Genomic DNA, 19,755 nt, shown 5'->3' with positions numbered 1-19,755 from the left:
TGCTGCTGCCGCTGCGTCGGTCTGAAAGCGCTCGGAGGCGGGAGTGCGCCGCGATCATGGCGGACACCTTTCAACGGGTGTCACCTCACACACACGCCCACCATCCCACCTTGGCATAGTACTTGACCCATTGAAAGTTTGAACTGCGTCCCCTAAAAATCCATTCGTTTCATACCAGTTTTGCGCAATCTCATGGCTTTCAGCATATCGAACGAGTTCTCCATGCAAGGAGTGAGTCCCGGTGTATATACACAGGCCATTGGAGCAGTTCAGCAGTAGCGCTCGGATCACCGAACGGAAAGCAATGCAAGGAGTCTTATGACATTTCTTCAAGGAAACGGCTGCTTCTTACGTTTAAAGCAAACAATTCCATGGAGGGATATATAATCACGTCCAAGCTACGGAAAGCGAGGTATGTTTGGTGCTCCCAGGATACCAACAGCAGTGAAAGCGATCCTGTCAAAATCAACCGGGGCTCTTAGGTGAGTGACGCGACGCGCCACCCGCCTCATGTAGAAATTTATAACACTCATCTGTCAACCACTACTATAAGCGGGAACAAATCGTACCAACAAAATTGCACAAAACCAACATCACCTGGAATTGTATGCATTTCATCAACATCACCCCTAACGGTCGCAACATAAATAAAAGAATAAAGATACTTCTGAAAACCAGCGATGCCGACACGGTACTATACCTTTGTCTATACCAATATTCTCCCTGATCAAGGCGCTAGTTACTTTAGTCTAATATGATCTACCAGTACTTCAAACTTTAGTAAAGAAAAAGAAGCATTCATTACCATAGAATTTATATGGAGTGGCCGACATGGAAATGACAGAAAGGAAAAGTCTTTTCTTTTTCCTACACAAAATATGCCTGCGATCAAACTCCAGGGCATCATCAACCAACTAAAACCGTCGATTTCTGCAGCAAGAGGCAACGCACAACAGGTTCGGTACAAGCAGAAATCTGTATTAACATTACCCACTGACGCTGAGGGGCCGACGGGTGCCCGTACAAGCAGAAATAATCCACAAAGAATAGTTGGTACATCATACAACTTCAGCTCAGAGAGCAGTCAAAGAGCACATGACACTAGGCTGTGTTGTAATACAAATTCATCGTGTTCATCTTAAGCACGCATGACCTACCGAACAAGAGACGGGTGATGAGGCGGCTCATTATTGTCGCTAGGGTCTGTTAAGACACCTATATCGTCTATATGTACAGCCATCAGCAGGGTTTTACTTCTCCGAGCTGAGTCTTCCTGTGTCCACCTGGGGATCTGCACAACATAACATCTTAGGCTCAGATTTGCTTCTGAATGAAGCTCAGAAAAGACAAAAGCCCATTCAGGTTGCAGCGAAAATGATTCATTACCAAACTATTTTGTAGGTATTCAATCTGAATGTTAGCTAACAAGTCATGTTCTCCTACTATTAAAGGTTTACACTGGATTACTGGACAGATGTTTTCAGATAGACTAATGTAAACACTGAACAAGTATCTACTGTCAATCAGCAAGGGCCCCTACGCCACATTATCTGTAATAACACTTCCCAAAAGTGGCAGCAGTCACATTCCAGGTGATGATAATCCGAGCCAGCAAGTTATCCACTTTAGTCTATCGCAAATGCAATGTGGTAAGCTACTGCATTATTTTAGTCTTTCCAGCAAAAAGGGTATTAATGTTAACATCATCTGATCATGCATAAATAAATAGGATAATATTGTGTGTAGATGGCTGCATAATATGACAACAATAAGACAAGACAGACCTAAAGGCTAGAGTTCAAATGGTGGCATATATAGAATATCAATGACAGTTAGACCAATAGAGTAACTATAAAATATTTTCCTAAGGATTGTGAGCAAACTTACCCCAGGTAAACTTGCAAGGACAAATTAGCTTTCCTCATCATCAGTTTTAGCATTTTTCCTTGACTTCTTCACTGGATGCCAAACTTTCCCTTTTAACAGAAATTAATTATTAGCCTACCAAACAACAATGAAGATCACAGCCAAAAGGGGAAGCTCCCAATCTAACAATCAAGGTCTTGGATGCACATGCATCTACTAACTCATAGACTCATGGATAATCTGTAACCAATGTAATCAAACTACCATCACTCCATCACTTCTTCCAAAACATAAATCTAACTCAAAACCAGACAGTACTCAACATAAGCCTCACACACCAAATCATATATGGTACTCCCTCCGTTCCAAATTACTTGTCGTGGGAATAGATGAATCTAGATGCATTTTAATGCTAGATACATCCATTTCTGCGACGAGTAATTTAGAACGGAGGGAGTACAAGACAATTGTAACCATTTTGGGCCTCAAGGGAGCAGTAGCACAGTATACTAGACCCATCATATATAACCCTACATAATTCTCATAGTGGAAAACAGCATCAAATAATCTCACCAGCCAATGTTTATCAAACAACTCCCAAGTTGTCGAATGCATGACTAGACAACTAAACTAACCCAGGTTTTCTATATTTAGGCGCCACTATATATACGATGTCTGATGTTTCAATATTTCACTTATGATGGTTGTAGGACACAACAGGCATCACATGACAATGACAAACCAATATCAGCAAGCTCTACGTAGAGTGGAAAAGAAGAAGCCTGCTCACACATCAAGTCCAAATTCTAAGGCCCGCTAGGGTATCCTTCTCTATGTCTACCGATTTGCTCAAAACCATTGTCTAGACAAATGAAAATATAAGCACCATTATGGCACTAATATTACTTGATCAAGTACAACAATGTTTCACCAATTTAAAAATAATTTAATGCTGCATAGAAACAACAAGAGACTCTACCAAAAGTCGAGGTTTCTCCTTCAAAAAAATCAAGCTCTTGGGACTTTCTCTTCTCTTTGAGAGAAAAAGATCAAAGGATGAGTTTGTCAGACCAACAAAGTTCAAAACCTACATATACTGAACACAAATAAACCATAAGAAACAGGACGAGCGTTTGTGAGTATATATGGGCATGGAAGCTAGTATAGTGTGTACACGGGTGTTATGGTGTTCTGTTGTACGACCGTCATACATATGAAGTCATTTAAGTCGTATGCGAATCATTCTCATTTTCATACAATCATACTAGTTATAACCTCACTAAGTACTGACTGTTAAACCTCCAACTGAAGAATGTGCTAATACTTAAGGGCACCACTCCTGGGCCTAGTTATACTATTAGGATTACTAGTAACTTGCAAGACATAATAGAAAGACAATAAGATCAAAGTAAATGACTACCTCATGAAAAAAACAGTCTTTTTCTTATGACAATGATGTGGAGGATCTCAGAGCATCCACATACACTGTAAAGTCATGATAATCCGACCTATGTACAGTGCGTTGAATTTGAATTTATTAATTATCTTCAACCATAAAGGCAAAATTTCTAGTATTTAATTGTGGATTAGGAGGTCCGTTAGGTGGTTAAGATTCATCAGGCAAAGGCAAATAACTTGCAGAAATGCAGATGCATAGGCTAATTAACCTAAAACTGCATTAAAAGTACAGTCAGCTATGAGAATCATCATGCCCTGCATAAGCTAACAAAGGAGCACTCATCTTAAAAAAACAATACTAAGGAAAATAATCACTATCAATACAGCACAGTGACACGTATTTGGATGTGCAACCAGAAAAAAAATCACAATCACTAACTGCACTATCCATTTTAAAAGCATGCAATCATACTATAACCATGCAGTTGAATTTAATGAACGAACAAAACAGAATAAGATAGTAGTACAGGCAAAAGCATGAAATAGAACATAGAAAAACGATTTATCAGTTGTTTTCTGTATCCCACAAACTATGCCATCTACTATGAAAAAATCCTCATAATTTCCTATACCTCCTAAAATGTCTTATAGTTACATGTTTCATCAGGTAGCATATCTCCCATACTAAATCTCACATTGGTGGAAGTAGTACAGCAGAAAAGAAAATTTATTTAGCGTCAACTAAATCATCCAAACACATATCAAATGTCCATGGCGAGCAACTTATCAGGCACCGCATAATTTAACCCAAAGCTAATGATATGCACAGTCTATCATGGTTGATTAGGATTGATTTCACTTGGAGAATAAACAGAATTCCAAGAACATGTTTTAGAGCGCAAAATGGTCCGTGATTTATAACTGCAGAAGGTCAAGTATCAAGCTAGAGGACAGAGAATCGTAACACATCATTGTAGGCGTCTGAAATTTTTTCGGCTTTAGCATTCATTTCGGATATCAGGGGCAGATGCGCCCTTCCGTGCTTCGCGCACATATTAAACGCGGCAGCTCAGCTCCAAGACCATGCACCCATAACACATCATCATTTCGCAATCGAAACAAGTCTCATCGACCTCACCTTGGACGAAATAGGCCTCTGATGGCCATCCCCGCTGCGTGGTGAAGCACATGGCCTCCTCCTTGGTCATCGCGGCCTTAACCATGGTGGCCCTCGCCATCTCCGCCGCGTCGACGGCGGCCCTCGCGTTGTAGACGACGGTGCCGACGAGATCGGACACCCCGAGCGGCCGCCGCATGGGCGGCACCCAGTACGACCCCCCGGGCACGAAGGGGAGCCACTCCGGAGCGGCCCGCCGCACCAGGACGCCGCGGATGGCGTCGTTCAGGCGCCCCATCCCCATCGGCTCCTCCGCGGAGTCGCCCGATGAGGTGGAGGAGGCGGACTCCTCGGAGAGGTCGATCTCGATCAGCTCCACCTTGTCTGAGAGGGCGCGGTGGGGCTGCAGGGAGGACCCCGGGGCGGCCGGGCGGCCTAGGGTTAGGGTTCGCGCGAGGAGGCGAGCCATGGTGGTAGATGGCTAGGGATCGCGCGGATAATGGGAAGATTTGACACGCGACTCGCCCCGGACGGAGACGAAGACGATGGAGGTTGGGCGTGGGGCCCGCGTGTCATCGGTAGTGAGGGAATCGGTGGCTGGCGCGCGGGGTCCAACCCGTGGTCAAGGGAGATGCAATTTCTAAGTCTCATTTCTGAAGGATGCATTTTATTATTTCTTTTAACTAGCAAAATTACCCGTGCATTGCAAGGGGAGAAACAAATTATCACCCCTAATGCCTCCATCCTTGTTGCCACTTCTTTTCTTTATTATCATTGTCGGTCATGATGTTCACTACATAGCGAACGTTTCACCTGAGCTTGGAACCAATACAAAATTGCATCGCCTGTATGAAAAGACCAACGAACGATCGCGTTTGAGATCCCGGCCACATCTGCATAATCCAATGCTTGCGCGTTGTGTTTGTGTTATCCGGATTTACATCGTAATAGTTTAGTACTAGTCCGTGAAGAACACAAACAACCATCAAATTTAACTTTAGTTAAAACGATCAACACCTTTTTTGCGGGCTAATGCGATCAACACAAAAAACAGTGTAGGTTGCGAGTTAGAGGTCAACGATTTTTTCCTCATATCCTAGACGGGATGGTAGGTTTGATTTGTTGGGCCGGGTCGCACGGATAGGTTGGCAGGGCATTGTTTTTTTCTATTGGTGGAACGCTACACGGACCAACGGGGCAGAGGCCAAGTGGCCCAGGATAGATGATCGGTAGAATAGCCTAGCTCAATATGAAAAATGACATGGACATACGAAATGGAAGGGCCAATAAGATTATACCTCCATTTATATAAATATATAAAATAGTATAGATACATGTGGGTTACAATAGATGAAACAATTGACATAAACTTAATGGGGACTGTATGCGCAAATATAACGTTCAAATTTAGTAAGAATTATAAGTGTAAAGAAAACATGCCACACTCTCTGTTGCAACAAAAGAAAAAAATGGCATGAATTTAGTGAGTATCAAGCACGCAAAAGACGCCACATTGTTTTATTCATAAGATATGAATGGGGCACTACACGCCTGCCATTGATATCCGCACCTCCTTCAAAAAAAATCTGTAATTGCCATCTATTTACTTCCTCTTATTTTTCTTTCTCTTTTCTTCTTTGTTTATCATGCAATTAGTGTCTATTTTATTTATCTTTGTTTCCTTATATCATGCATGTGAGGAATCCAAATTGTCGGCCTGTTAATTACTCATGCGGTTAATATGGCGCTCACAATAATTACCGTCTATTTCCTTTCTCCTTCCTTTTTTATTTCTCATGCAAAAATATCTATTTTTTTTCTTGCAGACTCCACATAATTACCGCCTATTTCCTTCCTCTCTCTTTTCTCTCTCCTTCCTTCTTTATTTCTCATGTAATTAGCAATTAATGTCTATTTCCTTTCTTGCTGGCCTAATTATGCATAATAGCTATTGCTCTCCCCATCATTTGTTTCGTTAAGGACAATTCTTATTCATGTCATATTCTTTGCTTAATTTCCGAAGCAGCAGTCTGCTCCCCAATGTTTGTATCGTCGGCCGCAGCAGTCGGCCGGCCCAGCATGCCCGGGCCCATTGTTTCGGCCCGAGTACGCATGGTCTTCTATTCTTGAAAGGCCAGATGCCACCAGACGCCAACGTTAGCACGTTCACGAGTCTAGCATGTTCGGTACACGTACGAAAAGGCTTATAAATAGTACCACCTCAGATAGTGAAAATAATATAAGTGAAAAAACTGAAAGCGTAAATTCACAGGAAGAAAGTATATTGTGACGGTGAACCCAAGGAGTCAATTTGTGCTTTATTATTAGGGATAGATTAACTAAAGTTTTTTCTCTACGGTCACACAACACATATTTTTGCCTTCCATTTTGTTTCTTTTCATTTGTTATTCCTGAGGTAACTGTTTTTTCAATTGTTTTCTCTGTTTTTTTTAATATTCAAACACACGCACACACAGGATCCGGGTGGGCCAGATCTAAAAAAACAACGCCCAACAAAAGAAATGTTAATTACACATACGAAAAGGCTTATAAATAGTACCACCTCGGAAAGCAAAAATAATATATGTGAAAAAACTGAAAGCGTAAAATCACAGAAAGAAAGCGTATTGTGACGGTGAACCCAAGGAGTCAATCCGTCCTTTATTATTAAGGGATAGATTAATTAAAGTTTTTTCTCTACGGTCACACAACACATATTTTTCCCTTCCATTTTGTTTCTTTTCATTTATTATTCCCGAGGTAATTGTTTTTTCCGAGATGGTCTGTGGAGGAGAATGAGGGCGCAAAGCTCAGGCCATAGACGAGGACGACGTGCCCGACGACCTCCCTATTTTATTTCTCTTATTAATTAATTAAAGTTTTGATTTTTCTCTACGGTTACACAAACATATAGTTTTCCTTCTGATTTTTCTTTTGCATTTGTTATTTCTAGGGAAATTTTTTTCCTTTCCGAGATGATTTGTGGAGGAGAACACGGGCACAAAGCTCGAGGCATAGACGGGGATGGCGCGCCAGCTGACCTCGCCAAGGGAGGTCGGCATGTGCAAGTGACATGTGATCGCCAGCGCTAGAGAATTAGGGGTTTCAAGGGATGAACGGAGCGGGGCACAAACAACTCAGTGAAGGAGGCGACTCAGGCGGTGTGGCAACACGCCGGTTGCGATTGGTGGTAGACAATGATTCATCTGGCAATGGCGAACGACAAATGGTAGCACGTTGTTGATGTTGTGGCAGTGGAAGATCTGGTGAGGGAACCACCATGGCACCCTCTCTAATGTGCAATCTAATTTTGAACATATACTAGACACTAATTGTACAACAATCTAATGCTATTTGAGGAGTATTGTTTTTCGGCATAGCTAGCGTGCCGAAAAATAACTTGTACCATGTTGGTTCTAAGGACGATGTCAACACTCCATCGTCCATTCTGCATCTTCTTAGGACGGTAAGTATATATCGTCCATTACTATGTAAACTTCATTCAAAGCACATATAGCCGAAATAAACAAATGAAATGACAAATCAAGTATTTCGGCCCTTTGGATCAGCAACAAACTTGTAGCTAATCAAATGTATAGTGATTTGGCAATACCCTTTCATGATGTAAGAAATTATATTGCATCCATGGATTATAATAAGTCCATTGAGGGTAACCAATCATACCTGATGACGAATTCCATGGCATAGGCATCAATGACATAGTTGAAGAATATGGATAATGTGTGGAACGAAGATGTTGAAACCTTCGGCTTGGTCCTTCATAGTTTTCACTCTTTTCCTTCTTCATCTTTGGCGCACGTCGTTTAATGAATGCTTTCACATAATTCTTATTTTGAGCACTTTCTTTGGGAACCCATGCCATGTTCCTTTCTTCAAGTTCATGTGCACTAAGTTTTTGTAGTTCCCTCTTTTGCCAATAGGATAAGACGAGTGGGCATCTCGGCTGTGATTCTGTTTTGACCAATGGCAATTCCTTTTTGGCCTTGTGCACTCTCAACTTCTTTTCTTCAGATTTGGCACTTCGACTCTCAATAATTGGTTGCTTTGTCTCATTGTCTTTAGTAGCCAATGTCAACATATTAATTGGCTCTTTTTCATTTGAGATCAAATCTGAAGTTGCACTCTTACGACCATCTCTTTTAACACGGTAAACTTGCTTGACCACCTCTTTCTTCTTCCTTGAGCTCTGGACCAATTTCTTATGACTGAAGCGGTCTTTAACATGTGATTGTTCAAATGTTGATCTTCTTGGAGATGCATAATATTGGTGAGATGATCTAAAATAAGATGGAGAATGTGCCCTTGTATAATACCTGTCCCATGATGGATATGGATCTATATGAGCATAGGGAGGCATCCACGACATTGGCATTGCTGGCTTAAAATAAGGATACGAATATGTTGCATTAAAATTCTCACTTTGCCAATACCAATCCTCATATTTGCGCCTTGGGGGTGATCTTGGTTTCTTTCCAGGATTGGGCCGACAAGCATTCTTCTCATCACTCTTCTTTTGATATTTATCCAATAGTTCAGCAAAGGCGATTTTTGATCTCTTATACTTGCGCTTATTTCGGCCTTTGTTTTCTTTTGATTTGCTTTCGTCGATCATTGGATTTGCTTGGTGCCCCCCAGTCTTTGGCGTCTTCATTGTAGTTTCAATGGAATTCTCGCCCTCAAGACTATGTTCATTATGCTCTTCAACAACTTGATTACCTGAAAGCTTGATCCCATCACCTGTAGTTTTTACCTTCTCTTTAAATGGATCGGCTTGAAGCAGCCGATGCAAAAACCTTTTGCCATCAGGACCAATTCGAATAGACTCGTCATCTGTTGGTGTCTCAACAAATTTTAATCGTCCTTTATCAATGGCCGATTTAACTATTTGACGAAACATCTTGCAATCCTCAAAATTATGCTTGGACGAATCATGCAACTTACAATACATTCGTCCCTGGACAGATGGCTCAACATGGTGGTCAAGAATTCTAATATAATTATTTCTCAACAATAAATCAAATATTTGATCACACATGCTTGAACTGAAGGTAAATTTTTTATTCTCTAGCCGATCTTGTTGTGAGAACGGCTTTGGAGTTAAGCAAATGAATGATTCAGATTTTGCATCACCCCATTCGGCTATGCATTGTGTTTTGCACTCTACCTCCGATGTCTTTGGATAAGAAACTATACTGGCATCGGTTTGCTCAGAAGATTTTAACCTTGGCTTTAAATTTCTAAAACAAAAATAGTTAAAACATACATGTCTCAATTGAGACCAAGTGTAAGCCAAGTAAGAAATAAGCAAAGCTACCCAATTAGATATGATCTTTAGATAAAGCAACGGGGAAAGCCTTGGCTGCAATAATTTTTCGCTACCGGTCTTTCTGAATGGCACAATGGGTTGACCGATATGCTCAATAACAATTTTGTTGCTAACAAGTAAATAACCCTTCTTCATTGGTCTTTCAAAATTACTTATGAGGACTTTTTCTAATAGATGCATCAACTATGAAGTTGCGACCAAATCTGGAAATAGGAAAATTACTTGCTAGGCATACTTTTTCAAATTTGTTGGGAGAGCATGATGGTGGTGTGACTTGAACAATATCTTGATCTATCTTTGGATGGCTCCCCAACGCCTTATCATCATCTTTTTCTTGATTCCATGCAACATTACTTTGAAGATCCTTGTCAGCCGAACTTTGTTCAGCTACTTGCTCTTGTCCTAGAGGCTTGTCAATTTCTACGGCACGAAACTCATAGGGCAGGAAGTAGGTTCCGCTAACTTCAGAAAAATCAAGCACCGCTGTTTTCCTACACTTGCCATGCCCTTTCTCAATAATGCTTGCTTCTTTGGATTTGATGGACTCAGAATATATACTACTTGATTCGGCTTTTTCAATAACTGGATTTTCTTTGTTACCCGAATCAATATCTTTATCTTTTTGAATTTGCAAGGCTTCTTGCTCTTGTCTAATTTTAGCCCACATCTCAGCTTGGCGAGCTTTGAACCTTTTCATCTCAATTTCCATCCACTCCTCATGAGATTGCCCCCCAATACTTTCAGACTTTTCCGGCAATGAGGTGCCGAAACTTTGCAATTGTTTAGGGGGTACGCTAGATGGTACAACACTGGGCGACTGCATCATTTGCACAACTCTAGCTTTTACTGCAGCAAAATCATGAGGCTTCCCTCCTTCTATTAGTTCCTGTCGAATGGAGTTGCACAAATACCAAGAGAATGTAAGATTGTTCTCAACCACCCAGTCTGGATATGGTTGCCCCCCGATGCTTTTAGACTCTTTCAGCAATAAGATGTTGCCGAAATTCTGTAATTGTGTAGGGGGTACATGATATGCCACGGTAGTAGGTGAAGGCATTTGTGCTCCTGCAGAAGTTTCACTTATTCGGCCATGACCATGAAGGTGCGGAGCCGAATTATGGACATCAACAGTTGCGTATGGTGCCAAAAAATTAGTAGCATTAGATGTAGCATATGATGTTTGAGGGTAATAGGCCAAATAACTAGTAGTAACATGGCCAACTCCCCTATCCACCGGCAAGTTTGGATTAACATACTGCAAGTTATTTGCCGATGAATAAAAACTTGAAACACTTTGTTGCATACCATTGGAAGTTCCTACATAGGGTGTCTCAACTTGATTAACCGAACTCATCATGTTATTCATCGGCATATAAATTTGTGGGGTTGCCGATGCATGGGAGTTGGGATACATATGTTGCATGTTACTAGTATCATAAGAAGTTGAAACATGTAAATTACTTTGAATCGGCCTATGCACGTAATTAGATGCATTATTGAAAAAACTAGGGCTGGCCGATACAGTATAATCATTAAACGATCTAGTAACACCATATGAATTATTTGCATCTACAGTAGGGAATTGGGTATTCATATTACCTTTGTAGATTGCAAACCCTAGATGACGATCTCTTCGTAGCAAGAACGGGCCGGAGACCGTTCAAAGTTTGGTCCCCAGCGGAGTCGCCAAAAAGTCACGTCAAAAAAGTGTGTTCGCACACGAACATGTCACCATGTACCCTCGACGCCGGGGGTGATGCACCGCAGCTCACGTCGAAGGAGACCTGCCGAAAGCGCGGTACGCAAGACAATCCGGCGGGCGCTTTTGAGGACCCGAAATCCCACACGCCCGGGAGGGACCCCGTCTGGACGTGCGGCGGCTATGGGCTGCCCTAGGTCGGTTTGCCCGCCCCTAGGGCCTCGAGGATCGCCGCCCTACAATGAAGAAGAACGAACGAAGAACGAGGAAGAAGAAGAACAAGGGAGAAGGAAAAGTAAAGGTAAAAGATGTAGATAGATTTGTTCGATTGTGTGTTGTTTCAATCGGCCGTCACCCCCAACATATATAAGAGGCGGCTGGACTTCCCGTACAAGAAAATGACTAAAAATTCCGTCCAAAACATCAAAAACCCTAACCTAACTCGGATAGGAATCTTTGGCAATTTCCAGATCAATCTTGGTCTCACCGATTGGTTTGCTTCGGTCCCACCGAGTGAACGTGGTCAACTTTCTGTAACTTTCTGGATCAATCTCGGTCTTACCGATTAGTTTGCTTCGGTCCTACCGAGTCAACATTGCCAACTCTCTAGTAAATTTTCGGACAAACTCGGTCTCACCGATCAAATCAACTCGGTCGGTCCGAAATGACTCTGCAGCTTTTGTTTCTGACCTTGTTTTGCCTCCACAGGTTGCATACGAACTCGGATTAAGACGATTTTTATATCAAAATCAATCGTTTCGACGAGACGCACAACTTTCATGTTGAAACAGATTCCACCAGAGGCCATCTTGATTGAGTTTTATGCCTTTCTTTACTCTGGTGTCAACATGAGCATCTCTGAACTTGTCATAACTTTTGAGTCCGAGCTCCGTTTTAGACTATCTTGATATCCATCTTGATCTTCTCGAAGAGAGACATTCCAAGGTGACTTCCAATCATAAGTTTGAATTGTTCTTGATATAACCTATGCTAATTTTATGACTGTTCCAATTTTGAGCGTCAACAAGTATTTTATAGAATTGTGATGATATTTAGATCAAATTGCACTATTTAACACCCCAGTGCAAGGATTCTAGGTTTGTCACTATGTCGTGGAGAGGAGAAGGAAGAGGCAGAACCGAATGCAGAGGGGAACGTGGTTGAACCAGGTGGAGGAGGCGGATGTTGGGGAACGTAGTAATTTCAAAAAATTTCCTACGCACACGCAAGATCGTGGTGATGCATAGCAACGAGAGGGGGGAGTGTAGTCTACGTACCCTCGTAGACCGACAGCGGAAGCATTATGACAACGCGGTTGATGTAGTCGTACGTCTTCACGGCCCGACCGATCAAGCACCGAAACTACGGCACCTCCGAGTTCTAGCACACGTTCAGCTCGATGACGATCCCCGGACTCCGATCCAGCAAAGTGTCGGGGAAGAGTTCCGTCAGCACGATGGCGTGGTGACGGTCTTGATGTTCTACTGTCGTAGGGCTTCGCCTAAGCACCACTACAATATTATCGAGGACTATGATGGAGGGGGGCACCGCACACGGCTAAGAGAACGATCTTGAAGATCAACTTGTGTGTCTAGAGGTGCCCCCCTGCCCCGTATATAAAGGAGCAAGGGGGGAGGTCGGCCGGCCCTTGGTCGCGCCAAGGAGGAGGAGTCCTCCTCCTAGTAGGAGTAGGACTCCCTTCTTTCCTACTCCTACTAGGAGGGGGAAAGGAAGGGGGAGAGGGAGAAGGAAAGGGGGGCGCCGCCCCCCCATCTCCTAGTCCAATTTGGACCAGAGGGGGAGGGGGCGCGCGGCCCACCCTGGCCGCCCCTCTCTCTCTCCACTAGGGCCCATAATGCCCATTACTTCTCCCGAGGGGGTTTCGGTAACCCTCTAGCACTCCGGTTTTCTCCGAAATCACCCGGAACACTTCCGGTGTCCGACTATAGCCGTCCAATATATCAATCTTTATGTCTCGACCATTTAGAGACTCCTCGTCATGTTTGTGATCACATCCGGGACTCCGAACAAACTTCAGTACATCAAAATATATAAACTCATAATGAAACTGTTGGGGAACGTTGCAGAAAACAAAAAAAATTCTACGGTTTCACCAAGATCCATCTATGAGTTCATCTAGCAACGAGTGATCGGATTGCATCTACATACCTTTGTAGATCACGCGCGGAAGCGTTCAAAGAACGGGGATGAGGAAGTCGTACTCGACGTGATCCATATCATCGGAGATCCTAGCGCCGAACGGACGGCACCTCCGTGTTCAACACACGTACGGTCAGCGTGACATCTCCTCCTTCTTGATCCAGCAAGGGGGAAGGAGAGGTTGAGGAAGATGGCTCTAGCAGCAGCACGACGGCGTGGTGGTGGTGGAGCTGCAGTACTCCGGCAGGGCTTCACCAAGCTCTATGGAGGAGGAGGAGGTGTTGGAGAGGGAGAGGGAGGCACCAAAGGCGTGGGTGTGAAGCCCTTCCTCCCCCCCACTATATATAGGGGGCCTAGGGGGGGAGCCGGCCCTAGGAGATGCAATCTCCTAGGGGGGGCGGCGGCCAAGGGGGTAGAGTGCCCCCCAAGGCAAGTGGGGAGCCCCCCACCCTAGGGTTTCAACCCTAGGCGCAAGGGGTGGGCCTTGGGGGCGCACCAGCCCACTATGGGCTGGTTCCCCTCCCCACTTCAGCCCATGGGGCCCTCCGGGATGGGTGGCCCCACTCGGTGGACCCCCGGGACCCATCCGGTGGTCCCGGTACAATACCGGTGACCCCCGAATCTTTCCCGATGGCCGAAACCTCACTTCCTATATATAATTCTTTACCTTCGGACCATTCCGGAACTCCTCGTGACGTCCGGGATCTCATCCGGGACTCCGAACAACTTTCGTATTACTGCATATGCATATCTCTACAACCCTAGCGTCACCGAACCTTAAGTGTGTAGACCCTACGGGTTCGGGAGACATGTAGACATGACCGAGATGACTCTCCGGTCAATAACCAACAGCGGGATCTGGATACCCATGTTGGCTCCCACATGCTCCTCGATGATCTCATCGGATGAACCACGATGTCGAGGATTCAAGCAACCCCGTATACAATTCCCTTTGTCAACCGGTACGTTACTTGCCCGAGATTCGATCGTCGGTATCCCAATACCTCGTTCAATCTCATTACCGGCAAGTCACTTTACTCGTACCGCAATGCATGATCCCGTGACCAGACACTTGGTCACTTTGAGCTCATTGTGATGATGCATTACCGAGTGGGCCCAGAGATACCTCTCCATCATACGGAGTGACAAATCCCAGTCTTGATCCGTGTCAACCCAACAGACACTTTCGGAGATACCCGTAGTATACCTTTATGGTCACCTAGTTACGCTGTGACGTTTGGTACACCCAAAGCACTCCTACGGTATCCGGGAGTTACACGATCTCATGGTCTAAGGAAAAGATACTTGACATTGGAAAACTCTAGCAAACGAACTATACGATCTTGTGCTATGTTTAGGATTGGGTCTTGTCCATCACATCATTCTCCTAATGATGTGATCTCGTTATCAATGACATCCAATGTCCATAGTCAGGAAACCATGACTATCTGTTGATCAACGAGCTAGTCAACTAGAGGCTTACTAGGGACATGTTGGTGTCTAAGTATTCACACATGTATTACGATTTCCGGATAACACAATTATAGCATGAATAAAAGACAATTATCATGAACAAGGAAATATAATAATAATCCTTTTATTATTTCCTCTAGGGCATATTTCCAACAGTCTCCCACTTGCACTAGAGTCAATAATCTAGTTACATTGTGATGAATCGAACACCCATGGAATTCTGGTGTTGATCATGTTTTGCTCTAGGGAGAGGTTTAGTCAACGGATCTGCTACATTCAGGTCCGTATGTACTTTACAAATATCTATGTCTCCATCTTGAACATTTTCACGAATGGAGTTGAAGCGACGCTTGATGTGCCTTGTCTTCTTGTGAAACCTGGCCTCCTTGGCAAGTGCAATAGCTCCAGTGTTGTCACAGAAGAGTTTGATCGGCCCCGACGCATTGGGTATGACTCCTAGGTCGGTGATGAACTCCTTCACCCAAATTGCTTCATGCGCTGCCTCCGAGGCTGCCATGTACTCCGCTTCACATGTAGATCCCGCCACGACGCTCTGCTTGCAACTGCACCAGCTTACTGCCCCACCATTCAAAATATACACGTATCCGGTTTGTGACTTAGAGTCATCCAGATCTATGTCGAAGCTAGCGTCGATGTAACCTTTTATGACGAGCTCTTCGTCACCTCCATAAACGAGAAACATTTCCTTAGTCCTTTTCAGGTACTTCAGGATATTCTTGACCGCTGTCCAGTGTTCCTTGCCGGGATTACTTTGGTACCTTCCTACCAAACTTACGGCAAGGTTTACATCAGGTTTGGTACACAGCATGGCATACATAATAGAACCTATGGCTGAGGCATAGGGGATGACACTCATGTCTTCTATATCTTCTGCCGTGGTCGGACATTGAGCTGAGCTCAATTTCACACCTTGCAACACAGGCAAGAACCCCTTCTTAGACTGATCCATATTGAACTTCTTCAATATCTTATCAAGGTATGTGCTTTGTGAAAGACCTAGAGGCGTCTTGATCTATCTCTATAGATCTTGATGCCCAATATATAAGCAGATTCTCCAAGGTCCTTCATTGAAAAACTCTTATTCAAGTAGGCCTTAATGCTGTCCAAAAGCTCTATATCATTTCCCATCAAAAGTATTTCATCTACATATAATATGAGAAATGCTACAGAGCTCCCACTCACTTTCTTGTAAACGCGGGCTTCTCCATAAGTCTGCATAAACCCAAACGCTTTGATCATCTCATCAAAGCGAATGTTCCAACTCCGAGATGCTTGCACTAGCCCATAAATCGAGCGTTGGAGCTTGCACACCTTGTCAGCATTCTTAGGATCGACAAAACCTTCCGGCTGCATCATATACAATTCTTCCTTAAGGAAACCATTAAGGAATGCCGTTTTGACGTCCATTTGCCATATCTCATAATCATAGAATGCGGCAATTGCTAACATGATTCGGACGGACTTCAGCTTCGCTACTGGTGAGAAAGTCTCATCGTAGTCAACCCCTTGAACTTGTCAATAACCCTTAGCGACAAGCCGAGCTTTATAGATGGTCACATTACCATCCGCGTCTGTCTTCTTCTTAAAGATCCATTTATTTTCTATGGCTCGCCGCTCAACGGGCAAGTCAGTCAAAGTCCATACTTCGTTTTCATACATGGATCCTATCTCGGATTTCATGGCTTCCAGCCATTTGTCGGAATCCGGGCCCGCCATCGCTTCTTCATAGTTCGAAGGTTCACCGTTGTCTAACAACATGATTTCCAAGACAGGGTTGCCATACCATTCTGGTGCGGAACGTGTCCTTGTGGACCTTCGAATTTCAGTAGCAACTTGATCTGAAGTTTCATGATCATCATCATTAACTTCCTCTCTAGTCGGTGCACGCACCTCAGGAACATTTTCTTAAGTTGCGCCATTTTCCGGTTCAAGAGGTAATACTTCATCAAGTTCTACTTTCCTCCCACTTACTTATTTCGAGAGAAACTCCTTCTCTAGAAAGGGTCCATTCTTGGCAACAAAGATCTTGCCTTCGGATCTGAGGTAGAAGGTATACCCAATAGTTTCTTTAGGGTATCCTATGAAGACGCATTTTTCCGACTTGGGTTCGAGCTTTTCAGGTTGAAGTTTCTTGACATAAGCATCGCATCCCCAAACTTTTAGAAACGACAGCTTAGGTTTCTTCCCAAACCATAACTCATACGGTGTCGTCTCAACGGATTTTGACGGAGCCCTATTTAAAGTGAATGCGACAATCTCTAAAGCATAGCCCCAAAATGATAGCGGTAAATCGGTAAGAGACATCATAGGTCGCACCATATCTACGACGTTCGGACACACCATTACGCTGAGGTGTTCCAGGCGGCGTCAGTTGTGAAACTATTCCACATTTTCTTAAGTGTGTGCCAAATTCGTGACTCAAGTATTCTCCTCCACGATCTGATCGCAGGAACTTGATTTTCCTGTCACGTTGATTCTCAACCTCACTCTGAAATTCCTTGAACTTTTCAAAGGTCTCAGACTTGTGTTTCATTAAATAGACATACCCATATCTACTCAAGTCATCAGTGAGGGTGAGAACATAACGATAGCCACCGCGAGCCTCAACACTCATTGGACCGCACACATCAGCATGTATGATTTCCAATAAGTTGGTTGCTCGCTCCATTGTTCCTGAGAACGGAGTCTTGGTCATTTTACCCATGAGGCATGGTTCGCACGTGTCAAATGATTCGTAATCAAGAGACTCTAAAAGTCCATCTGCATGGAGCTTCTTCATTCGTTTGACACCTATGTGACCAAGGCGGCAGTGCCACAAGTATGTGGGACTATCATTATCAACCTTACATCTTTTGGTACTCACACTATGAATATGTGTAGCATTACGCTCGAGATTCATTAAGAATAAACCATTCACCATCGGAGCATGACCATAAAACATATCTCTCATATAAATAGAACAATCATTATTCTCGGATTTAAATGAGTAGCCATCTCGAATTAAACGAGATCCTGATACAATGTTCATGCTCAAAGCTGGCACTAAATAACAATTATTGAGGTTTAAAACTAATCCCGTAGGTAAATGTAGAGGTAGCGTGCCGACGGCGATCACATTGACCTTGGAACCATTCTCGACGCGCATCGTCACCTCGTCCTTCGCCAGTCTCCGCTTATTCCGCAACTCCTGTTTTGAGTTCAAATGTGAGCAACCGCACCGGTATCAAATACCCAGGAGCTACTGCGAGTACTGGTAAGGTACACATCAATTACATGTATATCACATATACCTTTCGTTTTGCCGGCCTTCTTGTCCGCTAAGTATTTGGGGCAGTTCCGCTTCCAGTGACCACTTTCCTTGCAATAAAAGCACTCAGTCTCGGGCTTGGGTCCATTCTTTGGCTTCTTCCCGGCAGCTTGCTTACCGGGCGCGGCAATTCCCTTGCTGTCCTTCTTGAAGGTTTTCTTACCCTTGCCTTTCTTGAACTTAGTGGTTTTATTCACCATCAACACTTGATGTTCCTTTTTGACTTCTACCTCTGCTGATTTCAGCATTGCAAATACTTCAGGAATGGTCTTTTCCATCCCCTGCATATTGAAGTGCATCACAAAGCTCTTGTAGCTCGGTGGAAGCGACTGAAGGATTCTGTCAATGACCGCGTCATCCGGGAGATTAACTCCCAGCTGAGTCAAGCGGTTATGTAACCCAGACATAGTGAGTATGTGCTCACTGACAGAACTGTTTTCCTCCATCTTATAGCTGAAGAATTTGTCGGAGACTTCATATCTATCGACCCGGGCATGAGCTTGAAAAACCATTTTCAGCTCTTCGAACATCTCATATGCTCCGTGTCTCTCAAAATGCTTTTGGAGCCCCGGTTCTAAGCTGTAAAGCATGCCACACTGAACGAGGGAGTAATCATCGGTACGTGTCTGCCAAGCGTTCATAATGTCTTGTTCTGCAGGGAGAAGAGGTGCGTCACCTAGCGGTGCTTGTAGGACATAATCTTTCTTGGCGGCTATGAGGATGATCCTCAGGTTCCGGACCCAGTCCGTATAGTTGCTGCCATCATCTTTCAGCTTGGTTTTCTCTAGGAACGCGTTGAAGTTGAGGACAACGTTGGCCATTTGATCTACAAGACATGTTGTAAAGATTTTAGACTAAGTTCATGATAATTAAGTTCATCTAAATCAAATTATTCAATGAACTCCCACTCAGATAGACATCCCTCCAGTCATCTAAGTATAACATGATCCGAGTTAACTAGGCCGTGTCCGATCATCACGTGAGACGGACTAGCCAACATCGGTGAACATTTTCATGTTGATCGTATCTTCTATACGACTCATGCTCGACCTTTCGGTCTTCTGTGTTCCGAGGCCATGTCTGTACATGCTAGGCTTGTCAAGTCAACCTAAGTGTTTGCATGTGTAAATCTGTCTTACACCCGTTGTATGTGAACGTCGGAATCTAACACACCCGATCATCACGTGGTGCTTCGAAACAACGAACTGTCGCAACGGTGCACAGTTAGGGGGAACACTTTCTTGAAATTATTATGAGGGATCATCTTATTTACTACCGTCGTTCTAAGTAAACAAGATGCAAAAACATGATAAACATCACATGCAATCAAATAATAATAGTGACATGATATGGCCAATATCACATAG

The 19,755-nt window shown here is 43.7% G+C and overlaps 1 protein-coding gene across 2 annotated transcripts; it reads right to left on the bottom strand.

Annotated features, from left to right (window-relative positions):
- Nucleotides 1-957: 957 nt before the first annotated feature.
- LOC125530351 (uncharacterized) lies at nt 958-4,955 on the bottom strand. Of its 2 annotated transcripts, XM_048703007.2 has the most exons (3): nt 4,403-4,938; nt 1,888-1,976; nt 958-1,291 (listed from the first exon to the last, which is right to left on the bottom strand). In XM_048703007.2, the coding sequence occupies exons 1-2, from the start codon at nt 4,848-4,850 to the stop codon at nt 1,912-1,914; spliced, it is 513 nt and encodes a 170-aa protein (XP_048558964.1). In that variant the 5' UTR covers nt 4,851-4,938; the 3' UTR covers nt 958-1,291; nt 1,888-1,911. The 2 variants fall into 2 exon arrangements, with proteins under 2 accessions (XP_048558964.1, XP_048558965.1); XM_048703008.2 differs by lacking the exon at nt 1,888-1,976 and having other exon boundaries at nt 4,403-4,955.
- Between the last annotated feature and the right edge of the window lie 14,800 nt (nt 4,956-19,755).

The sequence above is a fragment of the Triticum urartu genome, chromosome 2A, assembly GCF_056163025.1.
Source record: "Triticum urartu cultivar PI428250 chromosome 2A, HENAU_Tu73, whole genome shotgun sequence".
Taxonomy (NCBI): domain Eukaryota; kingdom Viridiplantae; phylum Streptophyta; class Magnoliopsida; order Poales; family Poaceae; genus Triticum; species Triticum urartu.
The sequence above is the reverse complement of the archived record's forward strand: the minus strand, read 5'-3'. Positions and strand labels throughout refer to the sequence as shown.

Coding starts and splice junctions, on each gene's coding strand:
- LOC125530351 (XM_048703007.2), bottom strand. CDS start 4,850: ATGGCTCGCCTCCTCGCGCGAACCCTAACCCTAGGCCGCCCGGCCGCC. Junction 1,977..4,402: donor AGAGGCCTATTTCGTCCAAG/GTGAGGTCGATG, acceptor TTCTGTTAAAAG/GGAAAGTTTGGCATCCAGTG.